Consider the following 20597-nt stretch of genomic DNA (forward strand, 5'->3'; position numbering starts at 1 on the left):
TCTCATGGTTCATGAGTTTGAGCCCTGCATCAGGCTCTGCGTTGACAGTGGGGAGACTGCTTAGGATTCTCTCTCTCCCTCTCTCTCTCTGCCCCTCCCCCCTCATCTCTCTCTCTCTCTCTCTCTCTCTCTCTCTCTCTCTCTCTCTCTGTTAAATAAATAAACTTCAAAAAATAATCTAAATGTCCATCCCTTAGGAAATAGATTTTAAGATTCTGGGATAAATATTCACTGGACCATATTTCATCTAAGTCATGTGTCAACCACTGGACCCAAGTGCAACCCACTGTTTTGTAAATAAAGTTTTATTGGAACATTAGCCATGCTCTCTTGTTTATGTATTGTCTATAGCTCCTTTCATGCTACAAGTGCAGAGTTGATTTGTTAAATGTATGCCGTATGGCTCTCAAAGTCAAGACAAAATATTTACCGTCTAACCACTTACTGAAAAATCTTACCAACCCCTGAAATAAGTTTAAAATACCACATATTGTAAAATGCACCATTACTTACGTACTGCTAACAAAGAAAAAAATTATGCCATTAAACTATGACAAGCTATCAAATTGTAAGAAGCTACTGATTTTAGAGACATTAAACTATAAAAAGAAGGGGTGCCTGGGTGGCTCAGTCAGTTGAGCGTCCAACTTCGGCTCAGGTCATGATCTCGCGGTTTGTGAGTTTGAGCCCCGCATGGAGCTCTGTGCTGACAGCTCGGAGCCTGGAGCCTGCTTCAGATTCTGTGTCTCCTTCTATCTCTGCCCCTCCCCCAACTTGTGCTCTGTCTCTCTCTGTCTCTCAAAAATAAATAAATGTAAAAAAAAAATTTTTTTTAATTAAAAAGTTTTTTTTAAATATAAAAGGAAGATATCTTAGACTAGAGGCGTGGTGGTACATAGCACTACAAGTATAAACTCCAGTGTTGGCATCAGCGTGGATAATCTCAAATGCTTCATGTTGAGTGAAGAAAAGGCAAGTGTAGAGCACTTTGCAAAATGATGTGAACAACATGATATTTACACGGCTCTTAAAAAACCAAGCAACATTATGAATTTCTATGACTGTAGATATGTATAGGTAAGGATCATTTGGAAGAATTGGAAGAATTCCGAGAAAACTGGTAGCAGAAGTTTACGCAGAGAGGAAGCGGATGGAAGACAAAGGCGGGGTCAGTCTTCATCTGTGATCTTCTTAGGTAAAGCTTCAACTTCACTTCAAAGAACTCTTGCTCAGAGTCATTCAGCTTTTTAAAAAGAGGTGATTTACTAATAAAAATGAATTTTAAAAAGCGTCAAGACACGAAAAAGCTGGAAGAAAATATTAACAGTGGTAAATTTTGTGTGGTAGAAATACGGATGATTGCTTTTGTGTTGTATTTCATAATAATAGTAAAGAACTCCATGGATAACTAAAGACGATTAGTCATATTCTTCGTTTCTACCTCAAGCAAAAGAGATTAAGGTTTGAAGAAGTACATGTTAATCAATTACCTGACGTTACAAACTAATCCTGTTTTTCTACTGTGGCATGAAGATTAAACAACGTGCAAGTCAGGGCCAAATTTCATAGTTAAAACTTTCTCATAATGGTGGTACAGCTAATCTTTAAATACAATGTACTTTATTCCTCACCATGAAAAACCACCAACTGGAAAAGTTAAATGTCAGGTGCATGTTAGTGAACAGAAATAGCTCGTCGTGAGTCATGTTATTGACGTACTGATGTCATTTCTTTCAGCCTGACCTCACTTGTTTTGAGATGTACCTTGTGATTTTACACAATTTTATATGTTTTCACGTGCAATTCAGACCCTTGTGTTCCTTATTAAATGCATTCATTTTGTCTGTCTATAGCAGGGCTTCCAAAAATATTGTCTGTAAGTGTCATTCGGAAGTTCCAGATTGTTTCTTTTGATAACAAGGATCCCTACCACTGCTTTCACTCAGTTTTTGTTTTGGTCTTGTTGTTTTAGCATAGCTTTCTCTCTAGAGGAGCGTTTCATCAGAAATAGGTCAAGCTGACTGTCTTCGAGATTAAGAAAATATGTCCAAGAGAGTGACAGTGGGAAGTGGGGACCTGGGGCCTCGAGTTTATATGAGGCTATAGACCATGAGACGGAGGTCTCATGCCACTAGAACAAAGCAGAGTGCTGTGTGTTTCTCACCACTTAACTCCGGTTTTTCTTTTTCCAGTTCAATTTCACCATTTAGTATTGAGAGCACAAGACGCCAGAGACGGTCTGAATCCCCAGACTCCAGAAAACGGCGCATCCACAGATGTGACTTTGAGGGATGCAACAAAGTATACACAAAAAGTTCTCACCTGAAGGCTCACCGAAGGACACATACAGGTACCGTGTTACAGGGGTTCTCACTGGGGTGGGGGGGGGGGGGTGTCAGTGAAAATCCCGAGGGGGCCACTGATTGCTTCCGGGGTCGTGAGCGTGCTGGACTGCTGTGTTGCTTCTTACCCAGCCACCTCAAATTGGCTTCCTTTCTGAGTGGAATGATCCCCTCTCTCAGCTGAAAAAGGTTTAAGTCTTAGTGAACTTTAGCAACCAATGAAGGAAGTCTTCTGTGTCTTAAGGAGGTTTACGATGGTATGACACAGGGATCTAGCCTTCTTCTATGATCAGTGTTGCCACTTAATCACTGTCTAGTTTAGCGGGTTTAAAATATCCACAAAGCACATTGAAGAACAAGCTGAACAAAATTGTTCTGTTTTCTTAAAGTTAGCATTTTAACCACCACTTAGATCACGCTTTTCTCCCCCCGGTCTCGTCCCCCAGATAACCCAATAAGTAAACCAAAAAAATAAAATAAATCGACATACACATCGCACTGTAAAGAGTTTAAAAAATATTTCCACATGATTCCATTTCATCTCACTGGCATTGTGGATATAGAGAGAGGAATTTTAGGAAATTGAGACCACATATGATTTACTGACTTTGTCACCATCCACTCATCCACACACCCACCCATCCCCCAGCCGTCGCCCTCTCCACCCGTCCATGTATTGATCCACCCACCCCTTCCATCCTCTGCCTTGTGTGTCCCTTAGCTGGCATCCCCTGGCTTCCTTGGCTCCTGAATCCTGTTGGGAGCCACGAGTGGAAGGCGGAAAGCTCTGGGAAGAGACTGGAGGTATAAGGAGGGCCCCACAGTTACACTACCATTTCTAGGAAAAGTGGTGACTAGAATGTGTGAAGCTCAAAGAAGCAGGTAGAAGAGGGAAACCCATTCACACACATTCCTGGAAATTCCTGGTAGCAACATGTTACATGTGGAGTAAGGGGAGTCCAGTGACTCTCCTCAACAGGAATCAGACACCAGCACCTGCCTCTAACTGGAAACTTCAAGTGTAACAGACTCCCATTGGGCTGTGTGAATAGTATTGCCATCTCAAATATATTAAAATAACCACACTATGAAAACCATTTCCCAGCTGAGGTAGCAAAATCATTTAAGCCAGCATTCTTTGCCATTTATTTACTCATGGTATTAGATGGTTTCCAAAGGTACTTTACAGAATCTGCTCCATGACTCTGCAAACACTGAGACCGGGCATCGTGTGTGTGTGTCTGTGTGTGTGTGATGAAGTTATGGCATAGGAGGCTTGCTGAGGTCAAAAAAGCATTGTAGAATCTGAAGCTTACTTTTGCTCATCTAACATATAACATATACTTTTAATACTTCCAATAATTCAGCATATTTTACATACTTCTCCTCATCTTTCATCCCTGTTCCCAATCCTTTTCCTTTTTGTACTTAATTCCAGATTCTTGCCTCTCCATTGATTCCGAGCTTCCCCAGGAGAGGTTTTTATTTCATTTCTTAGACATTATTTTTGAATCCGTTTCTTTACCATTTAGGCAAAGAATGAATATAAAAACATGAAAATCAAATAAGCATGTTCCATCCTGTCCGTGGATAATGAACATAAATCATAGTCGTTAAGTATGATCAGGTCATAATACTGAGTTTTAAAGGGAGCATTTCTACTATTAAAAAAAAAAAGAAGGGTCTGTCTACAGTAAACCACCATATATTTCAAGTTATTTCTATTTTCCTCAAGCATACTGAAATACATATTAACGTCATTTGTACACAGACGTCTCTATTCCATTTATCCGAATGATGAACAGTGAACAAGAGGAAGTGGTTTAATTAGGTACTATTAAAGGATCTAACTTCATGGCATTAAGGGATTTGACATAGACTATGAAGGTAGGGGAGACATGATGTATAATTCAAAGCATTATAAACTTTGAATGTTGAAGCAGAATTAATTAGCTTGGGTTATTAATAAGATGAAATCATAGACTCCTAGGGTCCAAATGGACCTTGTACGCCACAGAGTCTACTTTGTTCCCTAACTAGGGGAATCCCTTGGGTGTCATCTCTTACAAAGAACAAGTCATTCCGATGCAGTTTTCTGCACACGCACACATCTTTTCTTTTATTGGATCGTCACAACTCCAGGTGGTTGCAGCTGTCGTTACCTCCTTTGTATAATGGTGTCTCCTGGTCAAGTATTGTTCCCGTAGCAGTGATTTTTAGTAACTTCCAAGTGGCAGACGGTTGATTCTTCTGCAAGACAAGTTGGGTGACATTTCTGAGGACCAAGTCCTCCCCTCATACGGTATTGAATTGCCTGTTATGACACTGTTCGGCTCTCAGTACTTCCTGGGTAAATGGAATAGCTCCAATTATCATGTTCTCATTTCCACTTCCTGGCCCTGGTGCCCCTCGAAACCCCACCATCAACCACTTGCATCTTCATTTCTCCAAACCAGGTGTCCTCAGTCATCTCAGCCACGTCTTTCTAGCTGTATTCCAACGCGTCACTGTGTCTTTTAAAATTTTCACACCACAAATGGAGGAAAGAGGTTTTAAAATGCAAAAAGTGTATTAAGTCTTCTGGCAGTTGACTCTCTTTCTTAAGTCAGCTAAATCAAAATGTGCTGAACACTACATCTTGCCCATCCCTTGTACCTATAACTGGTTTCTTTTAAAACCTAAACATTCAGGGGCTCAGTCAGTCAAGCATCCAACTTTGGTTCAGGTCATGATCTCACAATTCATGAGTTTGAGCCCCACATTGGACTCTGTGCTGACAGCTCAGAGCCTGGAGCCTGCTTCGGATTCTGTGTTTCCCTCTCTCTCTGCTCCTCCCCCACTCACACTCTGTCTCTCTTGCTCACAAAAATAAATAAAAAATTTAAGAATTTTTTTTTTAAACCTGAACATTCAATGTTGTGTTTGTAGTTAGACCTGTCCCTCAAGGGATGGCTCCCTTGGGAGTAGTGCGTTTCTTCTCCCTGGACACTTTTCACTGCAGGCTGGCTGATCTCTTGTAGGAGATACAGGACAGAATTGGTATTCTGAGGGCTGCACCTGCCCTTTCAAGTCTGGAAAATAATTATTCTATATCCATTTGATATTGGGGCCCATTCTCCCAATAAGTTGAAATGACATTGAACTCTCTCCCTGCCCGCCTTGCATTTAGTATTTTAGTTCTGTCCTTCAGCTTCTCCATATTTGCCAGGTATTAAGTAGGACAGGTTCAAGGACAAAGCCCTGAGATCTGATCTTAGAGACTTCCGTCCAAGTGGGTCTTAATTCATTAACGAATAGCTAAACATCCAGCTAATCGTCCTACCTCCAACCCGTCTTTCTTGGTCTCACAGCTACATCAGGATGTCCTTGTGAAATCCCTGCTCCAAACCAAGGCATCCCAAATCCATTCATCGACTTCACAAGGAGATTCTTACTCTGCGAGACATAGCCTCCTACATTAGCAAATAATAGTACTTCTAAAAAGAAAGAATGGGATTTGGTTGATTTACTGCCACTTGGTTCAGAGGGAGCCCATACTTGTTTCTGATTTATAATTCTATGCGAGATTTCTCAACTTTGCGTTCAAGATGAAATCAACACTAGCTGTATAGGGATTGAGGTTGGCTTGCTTTGCTTTTAACAAATATCTTAGCCTTACCTTTGCTCCAGGCACATTGAGTAAGTTATTTGTGTGTGACCAATCACAATGAATGTGGCGTGTGGGATTATAACATGACTTATAAGATCTACGCACGCTATAGGAGGTGAGCGAGTAGCCCTGAGAAATTTTCTTTGATAAAGTCACATTAATTTTACCTTTAACACTTGATCTTTTGTGCATTATTAGCACATGACCAGTCATCTATTTAGGACTCACGCAGTAAATTGAACACATTGGTAGAAAAGAGGAACATTTTCTAGATAATAGCGATTTAGAGTAAAAAGAGAAATTCTGCAGAATGCCTTTTTAAACTTAAAAATGATGTAAGTATATTGTCATGACTGTGCAGTTTAGATAATAACATAAATACTTGCCCAACCATTTTTAAATGCCTTTACTAACACTTGCCTGTGGTAAATTGTTTAAGGCACAGTAAAAAAGAGGAAAAAACTGTATCTCAGCAATCCTATACAGCAATCCTGTCAGCAGGTACATTGTTCCCCTTCACTGGTATAGATTGTGTCTCCTCTACGTGAAGCAGTGGACAGTGTATTTAAAATGAATGTGCAGTATAATTAAATTAATGGCCATCTAAGCCTTTGTTATACATAACTAGCATGTTACTATGATTTTCCCTCATGTCAAGAATTTTATTACTTATTAAATGATCTAAATATAAGTTTTAGAGGGAAATAGTCTTACAAATCTGGAATTGCTATTTACAATTCTCTTATTTTCTAAATATATCATAGTGTTTCGAAAATGCAGTACAAGAAACATTCAGGCATCTGTGATTCCTTCAGCCACTAGATGGTGCACTACAACCAGCTGTTCGGTCTACTCTAAAAGGGTCTGAGGGTCCCCTGGAACCCTCTGGTGGTGTGTGGAACATGACGTCATTATCACTGTTCTGCAGAATATTGCAATTTACTTATGAACAAAGGAAAGAAAATGTAAAGATACTTTTTAAGCCAGACTTTTTAAAAAGTAATTTTAGCATATAAAAATGCTCAGTTTCAAATGAATCTGGGAATACTTTATACTCCAACTCGATATCCTACTCTCCAGTAAGTCTGTGAGCCTCATTTAGCCGTGTTGTCCAATATTCATTTTAATGCATATGAAAACTATCTGCCTGAATTTTAATCATCAGTAAATGTAAAGCAATCACATTTCTTATCTATCTGGCTTTATCAGAAGTAACTCATGTCTGAATTTTACACATCAAAGAAATTAACTTATATGGATGCTTTAAAATTATTAACCAATTGCGATTTAAGTCTATAAAATGTGTCCTTCCCTACCTCCACAGATGAAGGCAATGATACATTATTTACCTCTTCCCTTGAGGGATGATGCTTTTGTAATTAATATCATTCTATAATTAACATCAGATAATGATTGTGCATTTGGAGAACACACATGTGTGCATGCACACACATTCAGACACAACATCTATGCTAAATGCTTGCGGATTCCATGCTTTTTCACCTTTCTTACTTGCCTCATCACTTTTCACTGCTATTCCTACATTTCTTGCTTCTAATTTGACATCGGGTTTAACTGCGTGAGATTTCGAAATGGGTTCATGATATTCCTACAAAGACATTCGTGAGTTTTGTGACAGCTGTGCACTTTAGTGGCCTTTTGTTCAGAGGTCTTGTAGTTGCCAGATCAGGTAGTGGGATGCTGCTTAGATTTTCACATCTATCTTCATTAATTAAATAACTCATTCGTATAAAGCTCTGTGTCAGGTCCGCTGTCTAGATTTGTTGTTAGATAAAGCATAGGGTTTAGTGATGCCAAGATCATTAATCACTGAAGAGCTAACCAACATTTTTCAGGCACAAATCCTTTCCCAACAAGTTGTTGGTAAGTCTCAGGCAAACAGCTCACAAGTATGAGCACATTGGTACTTGCTGAGAAATAGGAAACTATAATAGAAATAGAACTAAATTGAAGTCAGGAGACAACAGTCTGAATCTGTCCTTGGCCCCTAACTGAGAGATTCACTTCACTCTGTGAGTCTCAGGTTTTCTGTTTCATTTTTGTCTCTGACCATAAACGTAGCCCATTGTTGCATAATTACCATAGGGGGCATTATTTTTATATCCCCAGTAAATACAGTGACTAACACATCTCAAGGGCTCAAGAATTATTTGTTGAATTGAAATTGTGTACGTATGAATATTGACGTGGGTATATGTTGTTATTGTAATCATAGGTTCAAGGCAAAAAAGTGTGCATCATTTAGTATACAGTCATCATAAGCAGCTATAATAATGTCATCTCTGTACTTCAGACTCTCCTAATTTTAAAATTTTGTGATTCAGAAAAAGTTGAGTGAAAGCTGTTACTTAATAAGTCCTCTTTATCATCATTTTGATAAAATGATAATGTAAATAATCCTATAAGGAATATATATATAATACTTAGTAAAACATAGTTTTCATTTGTAACTATGTCAAGAAGCATATGTACAAAAAGCATATGTACAAAACAGATTCAACATGACCCATGTTTATTGAGCATTTTCCACGTCTAAGGCAGTATAGATTTTTATCTTGAAAAAGGCAGAAGGAGGCATAAGCCCCCATCTTCAATGAACTTGCCCTTAAGTGTACTAGATAAGAGTTGCATGGATAGTCATAACAGAGGTCAAGTGTGCAAAGCCCTATAATAAAGGTCCAAGCAAAAGGACAATAGAACGCAATAGGAGCTGTCTATGATGGCCAGGGAGTTTGGGGACACCTTTTTACTCCGACATAAGGCCCTTCTCCTCTGACTCCTGTTAAACCTCGTTTGCTTGACCCTAATCCCAATCTCCCCCTTTCCTCAGGCAAACAAAGGAATAGCTCTCCAACTGTGCTCAGTGTGTGGAGCTCATTCACACATTTCCTCCTACCTGAAATGGCCTGCCTGAGGGGCCTCCTTTCTTCCTGCTTTGGTAGAAATGCTATTAATTTTTCAACACTTATCTCAGTGTCCCCTTGTCTGTTAAGCCATCTGACTACCCTCCTTCCCTAGGCAGGTAGAACCTTCCATGACCCTAGAGCGCTGGGGCATCTCTGTGTCACACAGAAAGGAGGGTATGTGGGAAACACTGTGGCAGTAGAAACAACAGGGCCTGGCATCTGATTGGACAGGAGGGGAAGGAGAGGGAGGCTTTGAAGACCGCCAGTGTGTGTGGTTAGGAGGGGGAAATGCTATGAACAGACATGGAGACCACAGATGGGAGAGAGGTGGCATTTCCTGAGGACCTGCCAGATCCCAGGCACTGTGCTCAGCCCTAGGAGTAGTGCCTTCCCTATTCCCTATTCTAATTGTATCTCTAAATTCCCTGAAAGGTGAGAGTACTTACCCACTATCAGCAGTGGCTGAGCAGTGGAGCTGGGATTCAAACACCAGTTTCTCTAGAACCTGTGCTGTTGTCACGACACCCACTCTCAGGCAGGTTTGCTGATAACCTGCCAGCCTCACCACTCAAGCCACATTCTCATGCATGTCTGGCCAGCACTACCTAGGTACCTGTTTAGCGACTGTCATTCAGGTGCTTTGAAGTAATAAGATAACAAGTGACTTCATATTTTTAAAGCTTTTCATTAATGTGAACTGATCATTCTTCGGAGTCTATTAAAATGTTACTTTGTTAGAAAGCCAGTGAGAAGGCAGGACCAGAAGCATTAATAAATAGGCAGCTTCTGAGTACTTGTGCAGTGCGCAGCACTGTGCACTGTGCACATGGGTATGCTGTGAAGATGTGGACGGCAAGGAGTTTTAAGTGTGGTGGGGGAGACAGCCATGTCTGCAAATATCTGCTGGTGTGAAACAGGATAGGAAAGCCTTGAGTGAGCTTGATACAAGTTTCCACAGCAGCACAGCCAGGGTGATGGGTCCTGATGGCACGGGTGTGGTGAAAACCACCTACCCCAGCGAGCAGGCATTCAAGTGCCGTCTGTAAAAAGGAACTGGAATAATCTGGATGGATGACAAAGTGCTGTGAAAGTTGTACTTGTTTTCATTTATGGAGGAGTTACTCTAACCTGTCCTGGAGAGTTACCATGTGGAAGCATGCTGAACCTGATAAGGTTCTGATCTGAATCTGAATCTGAATCAGATTAATGATCTGAATGCGGGTACCAGTGCTGTACTTACTGTATTTAGGCATCTTATGACCACGCTCTGCATTTTCCTTCTTTTACTTTTGGGTTTATTTTTATTTTTTTTTTTAATGTTTATTTATTTTTGAGACAGAGAGAGACAGAGCATGAACGAGGGAGGGTCAGAGAGAGAGGGAGACACAGAATCTGAAGCAGGCTCTAGGCTCTGAGCTGTCGGCACAGAGCCCGATGTGGGGCTCGAACTCACGGACTGTGAGATCATGACCTGAGCCGAAGTCGGATGCTTAACCGACTGAGCCACCCAGGTGCCCCTACTTTTGGGTTTATTTTATCCAGATACCAATGAAAATTGTGTTGTAGGCAGGAGTGGGATAATAATTTTCCCAGCCCTTGTACTTTCTTGTGTTCTATGGAAGAATGGCTAGATTGTGAGTTTGGGTCATCTTATCCTGAATGGCAAAATTAACTATTACTGATACAAAATTGGTGGGTTTAATGGAACGATTAAAGGTAATGAGGAGCTGTATTTTTACAGAAAATATACCCACCACTAAAGAATATATAAAAAATAATGTTTATTCTACTTATGATAATTCAATAAAAAATCTTCATAACTAAGAATAGAAAGAATTATAAAGTACATACATTGTTTTAAAGATTACAATAATTAATGCTCATTTGAGTAGCAAAATAGAAGGCTCACTCACAGGTCATGTTAGTAATTTCACAGGTTTAAAATGAGATATTTGTAGACCAACCCTTTAAATAGCACTAGTTTTATTTATTTATTTTTTTTTTAATTTATTTTTTTTTTTTCAACGTTTATTTATTTTTGGGACAGAGAGAGACGGAGCATGAACGGGGGAGGGGCAGAGAGAGAGGGAGACACAGAATCGGAAACAGGCTCCAGGCTCCGAGCCATCAGCCCAGAGCCCGACGCGGGGCTCGAACTCACGGACCGTGAGATCGTGACCTGGCTGAAGTCGGACGCTTAACCGACTGCGCCACCCAGGCGCCCCATAAATAGCACTAGTTTTAGATAAAATCTCCCAAACTTATTTTCCTTCTCAAAAATATATACTCTAACTCATTAGAATAGAAAAGATGGTAGAATGAGTAGAATGCTAGCAGTGGCTCTCCGCCTTGCAACATAGATTGCTCATTTTTTTTTTTTATTTAAAATTTTTTTTTTTTAATGTTTTTTATTTATTTTTGGGACAGAGAGAGACAGAGCATGAACGGGGGAGGGGCAGAGAGAGAGGGAGACACAGAATCGGAAACAGGCTCCAGGCTCCGAGCCATCAGCCCAGAGCCTGACGCGGGGCTCGAACTCACGGACCGTGAGATCGTGACCTGGCTGAAGTCGGACGCTTAACCGACTGCGCCACCCAGGCGCCCCATTTTGCTCATTTTTTTAAGTAAGCTCTACACCTGCCATGAGACTCGAACTCTTGAGATCAAGAGTTGCACACTCCACCAACTGAGCCAGCCAGGCACCTCCCTTAACCCTCTCTTAAGTTAACTGTGGCAAGTTATATTTTAAGGGAATGTGAGCTATTTGAATGAAAATAGTGTCATTCATTTAAGCAACAATTACCAGCAAGGAGCTGCTGCCCTAGGCCCTGGGGATACGGTAGTGAAGAAAGCTTGAAGCCACCCTCAGTGGCTCAACCGCTGAGGGGCGGACAGACAGTAAAACCAGCAGTCACAGTGGGGTGTGAGGAGAGTTTAACATGGGCGTGTCCAGGGTACCGGGCAGCCAGTGATCAGATTGTCTTTGAGAACATTTTCTTTCAATGTATTGCAGATGTTATTGGAGAGGGTAGGACATGAGACAGGGACACAGAACCATTAAAAGTTGGTGTCAGTGGAAGGTGGCAAGAACCTAAAGAAAGGCCGCTCACAACTGGGGGGTAAACTGGAGAGGACAGCTGGACAGGTATTTGGAAGGCAGAGCTGGCAGGTGTAATGATCAGGTCGAAGCAGGCAGAAAAATCCAAGAAATCCCTCCAACTAGAGAACTTTATGACTTGACACCCGAGTAGGTAGGATTGCCTTTTTCTCCAGAGAGCAAAGCAGAAGGAGAAACTGGTCTTTTTTAGGGGGTAGCTGCTGAGTAAAGTTTTGGTCATGTTGAAATAACCTTTGGACTACCACCTCTGTGGTCGATCTCTCTGTAGTGCTTAGGAGAGAGACTGAGATGTAGAGACTTAGGAATCTTTTCCGTACGAGTCGTGGTGGAAGCCATAGGAGCCAAGGAGAACTGATGCAGGCAAGAAGAAGTCAGAGTCAAAATCTTGGTAAATATTTCAGGGACGGGTAAAGGAAGAACTCTCTGCAAAAGAAACTAAAAGGAAAATGTAACCAGAAACATAGGAAAATAAATATTGTCACTACATGGAAAAATAAACTCAGAATAGCCAAATAAAGTATTACCCTTAGACCCTGAACATTTTACTTTCAGTAAAGTATGTTTTTATTATAGGATATTTTAGGTCATTTATATTTGATTTCTGGATGAGAAGGGCTAGCTAGTCCCTGTGTTAACACATTGTCCTACAAGTACTAATTCACATTTTCAATCTGCACATCCGGCTCTGACCAGATATCCTGGTTTATTAAAGCAGTGACTTAAAGCGTTGAGAGGCAATATAGAGGAGAGGTTAAAACTGTGAGCTCGGGGCGCCTGGGTGGTTCAGTCGGTTAAGCGGCCGACTTCGGCTCAGGTCATGCTCTCGTGGTCTGTGAGTTCGAGCCCCGCGTCAGGCTCTGTGCTGACAGCGCAGAACCTGGAGCCTGTTTCGGATTCTGTGTCTCCCTCTCTCTGACCCTCCCCTGTTCATGCTCTGTCTCTCCCTGTCTCAAAAATAAATAAAACGTTAAAAAATTAAAAAACAAAAAAAAACAAAAAAACTGTGAGCTCTGGAGCACCTGGGTGGCTTCGTCGGTTGAGCGTCCAACTTTGGCTTGGGTCGTGATCTTGCGGTCCGTGAGGTTCGCTGCTGTCAGCGTAGAGACTGCTTCAGATCCTCTGTCCCCCTCTAGCTGCCCCTGCCCCACATGTGCTGCCTCTCAAAAATAGATGAACATTAAACAACAACAAAAAAACCCCTGTGAGCTCTAGTATCCGATTCCCAGAATTCAAATCCTACCTCTATCACATACCAACTCGGGGTGAAATGGAGTTGGTTACTGCAAAGCGTATGTCCGTAAAGCTCTTAGAACAAAGTGCTGTGTGTGGAAAGTGCTATATGCTTTGGCAAATATTGTTTTCATCAAAGATATGCGTTATGGAATTGCATGGGGAAGAAAGAACAAATCCACTTTGTCTCATTTACACATAATGAAAAAAGACACTTAATTTAGTCCAGACAATTCAGTGGGGCAGAGACTAACATTGATTACGTGTTTAATTGAGTTGGTAAGATCAAATGGATCAAACAAATTATAAAATACTAAATTAGAAGATACTACATTGTTCTGTTCGTAGTTTTATAATTAAAATGTTAGGAAAATCAAGATCAAGATTGGCATCCAATTACCAGAAAACTCTTCTTTTTTTTTTTTTTTTTTTGAAACACAGCAAACAGGATCTATTTTTAACTTTATAATTTATATTTCCTAGCAAAAACAGAAAAACCTTGAATTTCATAACTATAAAATTAAATATTTTATTGAGCACCTGTCATTTCTCAGGCACATGCCATGTGTACTTTTAGTTTCCCGAGTGTAGGAACAGTGTTTCCATTTTACAGATGGGGAGGCGATGTTTCAGAAAGCCCAACGCTCTAGCCTGAGATCTGATTGCAGATCGATGACTGAGCCAGCATCTGAGCAGGCTTTCTGCCCGATTTCAAAGCCTATGCTATTTCAGGCCACCTTAACACCACCAATAAGGAAGGCAGCCTGGTCCACCCTGAGGACAAGTCAAGAGCCTTGTAATCTCAGCTCCAGGTTTCTGTTTCCTCATTTTAAGAGCACCTAATTTCCTCCCAGATCTAAAATTGTGTGAACTTTTATGAACTAAGGTAATAGAAACCAGAAGACAAGATAGGAATCTTGATTCTGCTCCCCCCCCCCCTCCCCGTCATATGCAAATACCATTCCTCAAGTGAAACAGATTGTCACAGCAAATATGTTGAGCCTTGAGTGTAATGAAGCTCATTTGTCAGCGTCTGGGGCCCCATAACTTCATAAAAGTTAAACAGGGACACATTTCAGAAATGCACTTCTGAACTGAAAAAAAAAAAAAAAAAAAAAAATGCCTGTGCTTCCTGCTGCAAAAGGTGTTCCTTTTCAGTTGCTTGAGAAAATAGCAGAGAGTAGCTGATGTGAGAACATGGGTGTTTTGTTTGACCCAGACTTTTCAAACTGCACATTCCTCTTATGTGTATTGCTTACACGTCATTTTAATATGAAAGGGCACCTGTCTTTTGTCTCAGTACACATTTACCTTTCAGCATTTCAGATGGGAAGATGGGAGGTACCTGAAAAAGTTATTTTTGTTTCGTGGGTTTTGGGAATCCATTCAAGACCTGGTGTTTTCTTTAGACTTTATTATGCTTCTGCTGGGTAAATGTCATGGAAGTGCATTTAGTGACTCTTAATCCTTTTCTTTAACCAAAATTGAAAGAGACAGGGGTTCTCATAATAAATCAGTTTTGTTGACTGTTTCAAGAAGAAAACCCTGACGTGAGTTTTCATTTTCTCAGGACACTTAATTAGACTTCTGTTTAAATAACGCCTGTGAATACACACACACACGCACACACACGCATATAAAATTGTATTTAGCTTGAACTCTGAAAGCGGAGTTAAAAAGAGTGTTTCATAACAAAACTTAACAAACCCCCTTCCTGGTTCTTTTTTTTTTTTTTTTTTTCTCTCTGTTTACTCTTTATAGGACTGTTCCACTTTAAAAAATAGAAGCTTTTTTGCTATTCGTTTTGGTTAACATTTTCCTTTTTCAGAGGTTTTCATAGTTTAGTCCAGGTTTTTTAAACAACAGAGGAGGACTGATTGTGCTCAGAAATAGCCGCATTCTTTTTTTTTTCAAATACAAAGTGTGGAAATGGCTTGGATTTGTCATGGGACATGGAGAACTTCACGCTTCAGAACTGAAGACCTGAAAGTTAGTAAACTCCCCAAGGTATGGCATGGGATTAAGCTACCAATTAATTACCTAGTTCATGTCCTTCAGTTTTTCTTAAACTAGCTTAATGTCTCAACTTAGCAAAGAAAAATCATCTAAACTATGACTTATTGGTAATGACATGTACCATGTCATTTTCTGTCATTTCATTATTTCATGGGATGAGGAGAAGAAACAAAAATCACAGGTGATCTGATGGTGGAATCAAAACTTACAGGTTTTTTTTTTTTTTTGAAAAATATTAACTATTCTTTCAAAGATTTTGCCACTAGGGATTCAAAGTGTACTTGTGAGTTAGACAAAAGAAGGAAGAAGGTGGGCATGCTGTTTTTCTTTTTAGCTTATTTCTAGAGAAAACAGTTCTGAATAACACATTTGCAGAAATCTAATTCAAATGAGTGTAAGGACAGTTCACGATTCCTGAAGAAATTACTGGAAATCGTGTTTACTCTCCCCATCATCCTCCTGATGCACAGCAGCTGTGTACAATAGAAGCATAGACCCAGGGAGATGCCTGACTCCTTTCATTGTCCAAGCCAACGCTTTCCATAGGAAAATTGTCATGGGACATACACTCCCTATTCTGTGCCTACCACTAACTTCTTAGTAAATTTAGTTTTCTACTTTGCAGCAAGATTTTGGAGGAAAGAAGACAGGATGGAAGAAAGATTCTGTCTGTTCATTATATCCTTTCAGGGCTCATGTCTGCATGCTACAATATTTCTTACAAACGTATTTATCATTTTAATAAGCTTTTCCTCATATCATGAAGTTTCTGTTACCCTAATTTGCTTACAAGACTGTATCCTTTAAATTGCTTTAAAGCACAAGCATAAAATAAAATACAGAGTTTAATACAATGCAGTGGCCACTAAAATTGTTCTTCTATCTACTTCTGGAACTGACTAGTCCAAAAAGAACATTTATTGATTTTGTTTTTAATAAAATGCTAGGCCCTGGGCAGGTATAATCAAAACCTAGGTCTCTCTCTCTCCCTCTCTCCCTCCCTCTCTCTTTTGCTAATATATATGAGTTTTGTTCTTACGGGTTTAAATATAATTTTTTGTCAAGTTAGCTAACATACAGTGTATACAATGTGCTCTTGGTTTTGGGGGTAGATTCCCGTGATTCATCGCTTGCATACAACACCCAGTGCTTATCCCAACAAATGCCCTCCTCAGTGCCCATCACCCATTTTCCCCTCCCCCCACCCCCACACCAACCCTCAGTTTGTTCTCTGTACTTAAGAGTCTCTTATGAAAACCTAGGTCTCTCTGGAGTGAAGGGCAGAAGCCAGCTCTCTGCCTGATCAGAATAGCCATCTCCTCTTCTCACCCCCTATAGCTTGCCTCTAATTTTTTTTTCCTTTTTATTGTTTTCTTTTTCCCTTCTGTTTTTTTTTAAGCATGGAGAGAAAATACTCAAACTCTAATTTTATTAATGAGGCAATAGGGGCAAAGAATATTATGCTTAAGTTTTCATGGATATTAAAAAGAAAGTATACCTTTTATAAGAAATTTTCAAGAAAAAACTCACTTATTGCTCAATTAAGTTTACTATTTTCTGATACACTTTCTCCCTCCCCACTGCCGAGCAGAGAAGGTTTGCATTCTTCATTATATGCCTTCATTCATCACCTAGCCCTTAATAACTTAAAAACTTTTATCATTTTCATTGGTTTTATTCAAGAGTAGGGACATGTCTGCCTCTTGTATTTTTGAGACCTTTTCCTTGACTTCCTTTTTCTTTTTGAGATATAATTGGCATACAATATTAAACCAGTTTCAGGTATGCAACATGATTCGATATTTGTATATGTTGTGAAGGTATCACTACGGTAAGTGTAGTTAACATCTATCAACACAGAGATACAGATGGCTTTTTTGCATGACAAGAACTTTTCATTAAGATCTACTCTCTTAGCAACTTTGAAATATATAATACAGTATTCTCTAATACAGTCACCTGCTGTTCCATTACATCCCCATGACGTATTTTTTAACTGGACATTTGTGCCTTTTGACTCACTGCACCCATTTCACCCAGCCTTGTCTTTCATGATCACTGATTGTGCTTTGATTCCACCTCACAGAATACTTCTCAGATTTTGCACAAAGTTTTCCTGCTCCAAGTCTGTGGGCTCACAGAAATCCTTGCTACCAGTTACTGCCTTCCCCGTGCCCCACCCCCTAAAATAGCCATGTCAGGAACGATGCCAAACAGCTAAGCTACTTTCTGATCCTTCCCTATCAGTGTTCTCTCCCCCAGACTCAGTAGCTAGTCATAGAAACTCATCATGGTTCACAATGGCCTTGTAAGATGACTGTAGTGAAAGGGATTGGAGAGGAGCCTCCATCATCATGTAGAATCACTGTTCTACACTGTGGAATCTCTGTAAAGTTTACAGACACATGCCTGACCCTACCCCATCCTGACTCTCATAGGAAGACCCTCCTCATTTTTTAATGAGCAGAAAAGACCCTAAAGATATTTTTAAAACTCAGATTGGATTGGGTGAGCCTTTTCAGAGAGTCACTCAATCCAGAACTCTCAGAGTATGTGGTGTGAAATATCATGTGTTTATTACTGAGTGTGCTGTTAGAATTTTAGTTGGGGTCCTTAATGGAGAGTAAGTGATTATTCTATAGCCAAAATAGTCCCTCACCCACCCATCCCAAATTAACAGTGTGCATTATATACCCCAAGTCAGTAAGTTAATGTAATCAGGAAGCCTACGCAAAGTTCAGGTGCCTTCCTAACATCAAGGATCAGTAAACTTTGTGTAAAGGGCCAGATAGTAAATATTCTAAGCATTTCAGGCCTAGATGCTTTATTACATTATTCTCTCTTGCAGTGCTCAATTCTGCAGTCACTGGAAGACAGCCATAACCAATATGTAGACAAATGAACATGATTTGTGTTCCAATAAAAACTTATTTATGGACATTAAAATTTGAATTGCATGTAATTTTCATGTGCCATGAAATAGTGCTCTTGATTTTTTTCAACCACGTACAAGTGTAAAAGCCATTGTAAGCTCAAAGTTTGCACAAAATACAGGCCAAAGACCGGATTTAGCCGGGGAACCACAGTTTACCACCCTCTGCTATAGATTTTCAAGTGTAAAGGACATAAATGCCATAATTCAACAGCCAAAATGAAAGTAAGACTATTATAACTGTGAGGAAGAAATTAGAGAATATGAAGTGCCTACTTTGGAGGTGCAAGGAAGTCCAGAGAGCACCTGAGACAAGAAAGTGTCCCCAAGGCAGGCCATCCAAACCTCTAACATCCCTCCTGAGATGAAATAGAAGCCCCTGTGTCCTCCTTGCCTCTGCTTATTTTCCAGGCTCATCCCAGCTGTGGGCCCTCTTCCCCTCACTCCATCTGGAACGGCAAGGGGATTCGGACACACATGACCCTTCTCCATCCATCCTTCAATTTAGAAAACGCTGTCTTCTTTCCTTCATAACTTTACACTCTCTGTGGCTGGTTCCTGGTGACACAGGAGAGAGCTAAGAAATGCCCGTTGGTGACTGAGTCCGCTAGCTGAGCTCAGTGCCCCAAAGATGGATGTGTTTTTGAAGACATGATTTTATATCAAGCTCAGCTCCTTATCACCCATGCTCGTGATATAAACGTCACAAACGTCTAGGGATGGCATGTAAATAAAAGCATGTTAACAGTTGCCAGTGATATACTATGGAGGAGACAATCTTTTCCAGTTAGGGGTTTTGCTGATTTTTATTATTATTTTAATTTCTGTTCAACTTTGGTCAATAGACACCTGCAAATGAAGATTTTTCTGTCTGTAGGACATCCAGAATGTGTCAGAGGGTAAGGTTTTAGGTTAATCCACTCAGTAGGCTTCTACTTGAAAGGAGTTCTTTCAGAACAACCTGGAGCTTTCTGTGGCCCACAATTAGAGCATCAGCATTTCTAGATTTAATGGGTCTGTGCCATTCACTCTGAAAGGATCTCCTGATCCTGAAAGGGCCCATATGGATAGCATTTATTTCAGGGTTGAGTGAAAAATGTTGGGTCCAGTTCAGGCTAGTTCTCCCATGTAGGTGTCCCTTGTACTCTCATGTACAGAGCCTCATAGTTCTGTGTGTGTGTGTCTGTGTGTCTGTGTGTGTGTGTGTGTGTGTGTGTGTGTGTGTGGCAGTTTTGTTGATTCATTCAAGAACTTGTCTGATATTTATTCTATCCTTTACCCCAAGGATACTGAAATGGTAGCGGCCTGGTCCTTGACCTCCACGTATTCAGAAACTGGTTGAGGAAAAGGCACCTAAATAAAATCTTTATGATACCTTGTGATAGATGATATAATAGAAGAAATGAATAATTTGGGAGTTCCTGAGAAAGTAGAACCAACTTTGAGGATGTGACAAAGTTTACATGGGAAAAGAATTCTACATTCCACTGTAACATGGTGAAAAGGGCTGGATTTGGAACCAAACGCTTCTTTTTTTCCGACATTGGGCAAGTTACTTTACTGCATTGAGCCTCAGTTTTCTCATCTGTAAGGTGGGGTTAGTAATACTCACTTTGCATAGGAATCAGCCAAAAACTCCCTTCCCTGTCGTAGGTCCTTTTCACCAAAGACTGTGTGTGGCCAGGAATTCTGTTGACTATTGGATGGAAGGAACAGAAGGAGAGATCACTTTTTGTGGGGTTGCATGGGGACAGGGCATCCATTCTGAGTGAGAGCCAGGAAAAAACACACCTGGGTCAACCATTGTCTCTCTCCCCCTGGGAGTTCATTTGGACAATGGGTAGTGTATCTTTTCCCAGCAAAGCCTTTGCATATTTTACTGTTCTTACAAGTTGACTGAAGGACCTGGTCAAATTACATACTTCTTCAGACTGCTTTTCACCATGAGTTTCAACACTAAAACCAACTTGATGATTCCTCAGGGCTCGCTGTAATTAAATCACTGAAAAGGGTATTTAAACTTTACACTCTTAGCTATCTAGGATTCCTTTCCAGTAGACAAGCAAAAAGTAGGTGGTTTATGAACGATAGGTACTTCATACCTAATTTCTGGGGAGTGGTGGAGTGCTTTACCTTTTAATGAGACTCTGCGCATATTCTCAGTGACTGATAAATGGACATTGTGTCCTGAAATAGCTTTAAACCATCCAAGTGGTATACATTTTGGGAGGAGTACTGAAACAAAACCTAACTAATTACCCTTTATAATTCTTTGTGAGTCCCAGCATTAGAGCCCAATCAACCCTAAGTAGAGACCTAAAACGCCTTTTTAGTCACCCAATCGTGATGATATCCAGTAGTGATCAGTTTACGACTTTCCGTA

General features: G+C 40.3%; 1 protein-coding gene across 9 annotated transcripts in view; it reads left to right on the forward strand.

Annotated features, from left to right (window-relative positions):
• Positions 1-20597, forward strand: part of KLF12 (KLF transcription factor 12) — a 447719-nt gene that overhangs the window by 415331 nt on the left and 11791 nt on the right. For all 9 annotated transcript variants that reach the window (XM_058682966.1, XM_058682944.1, XM_058682929.1 and 6 more), the window contains one exon: positions 2193-2350. In XM_058682966.1, the coding sequence (XP_058538949.1) occupies positions 2193-2350 (158 nt within the window). The remainder of the gene's footprint in view (positions 1-2192; positions 2351-20597) is intronic.

The sequence above is a fragment of the Neofelis nebulosa genome, chromosome 1, assembly GCF_028018385.1.
Source record: "Neofelis nebulosa isolate mNeoNeb1 chromosome 1, mNeoNeb1.pri, whole genome shotgun sequence".
Classification (NCBI taxonomy): Eukaryota; Metazoa; Chordata; class Mammalia; order Carnivora; family Felidae; genus Neofelis; species Neofelis nebulosa.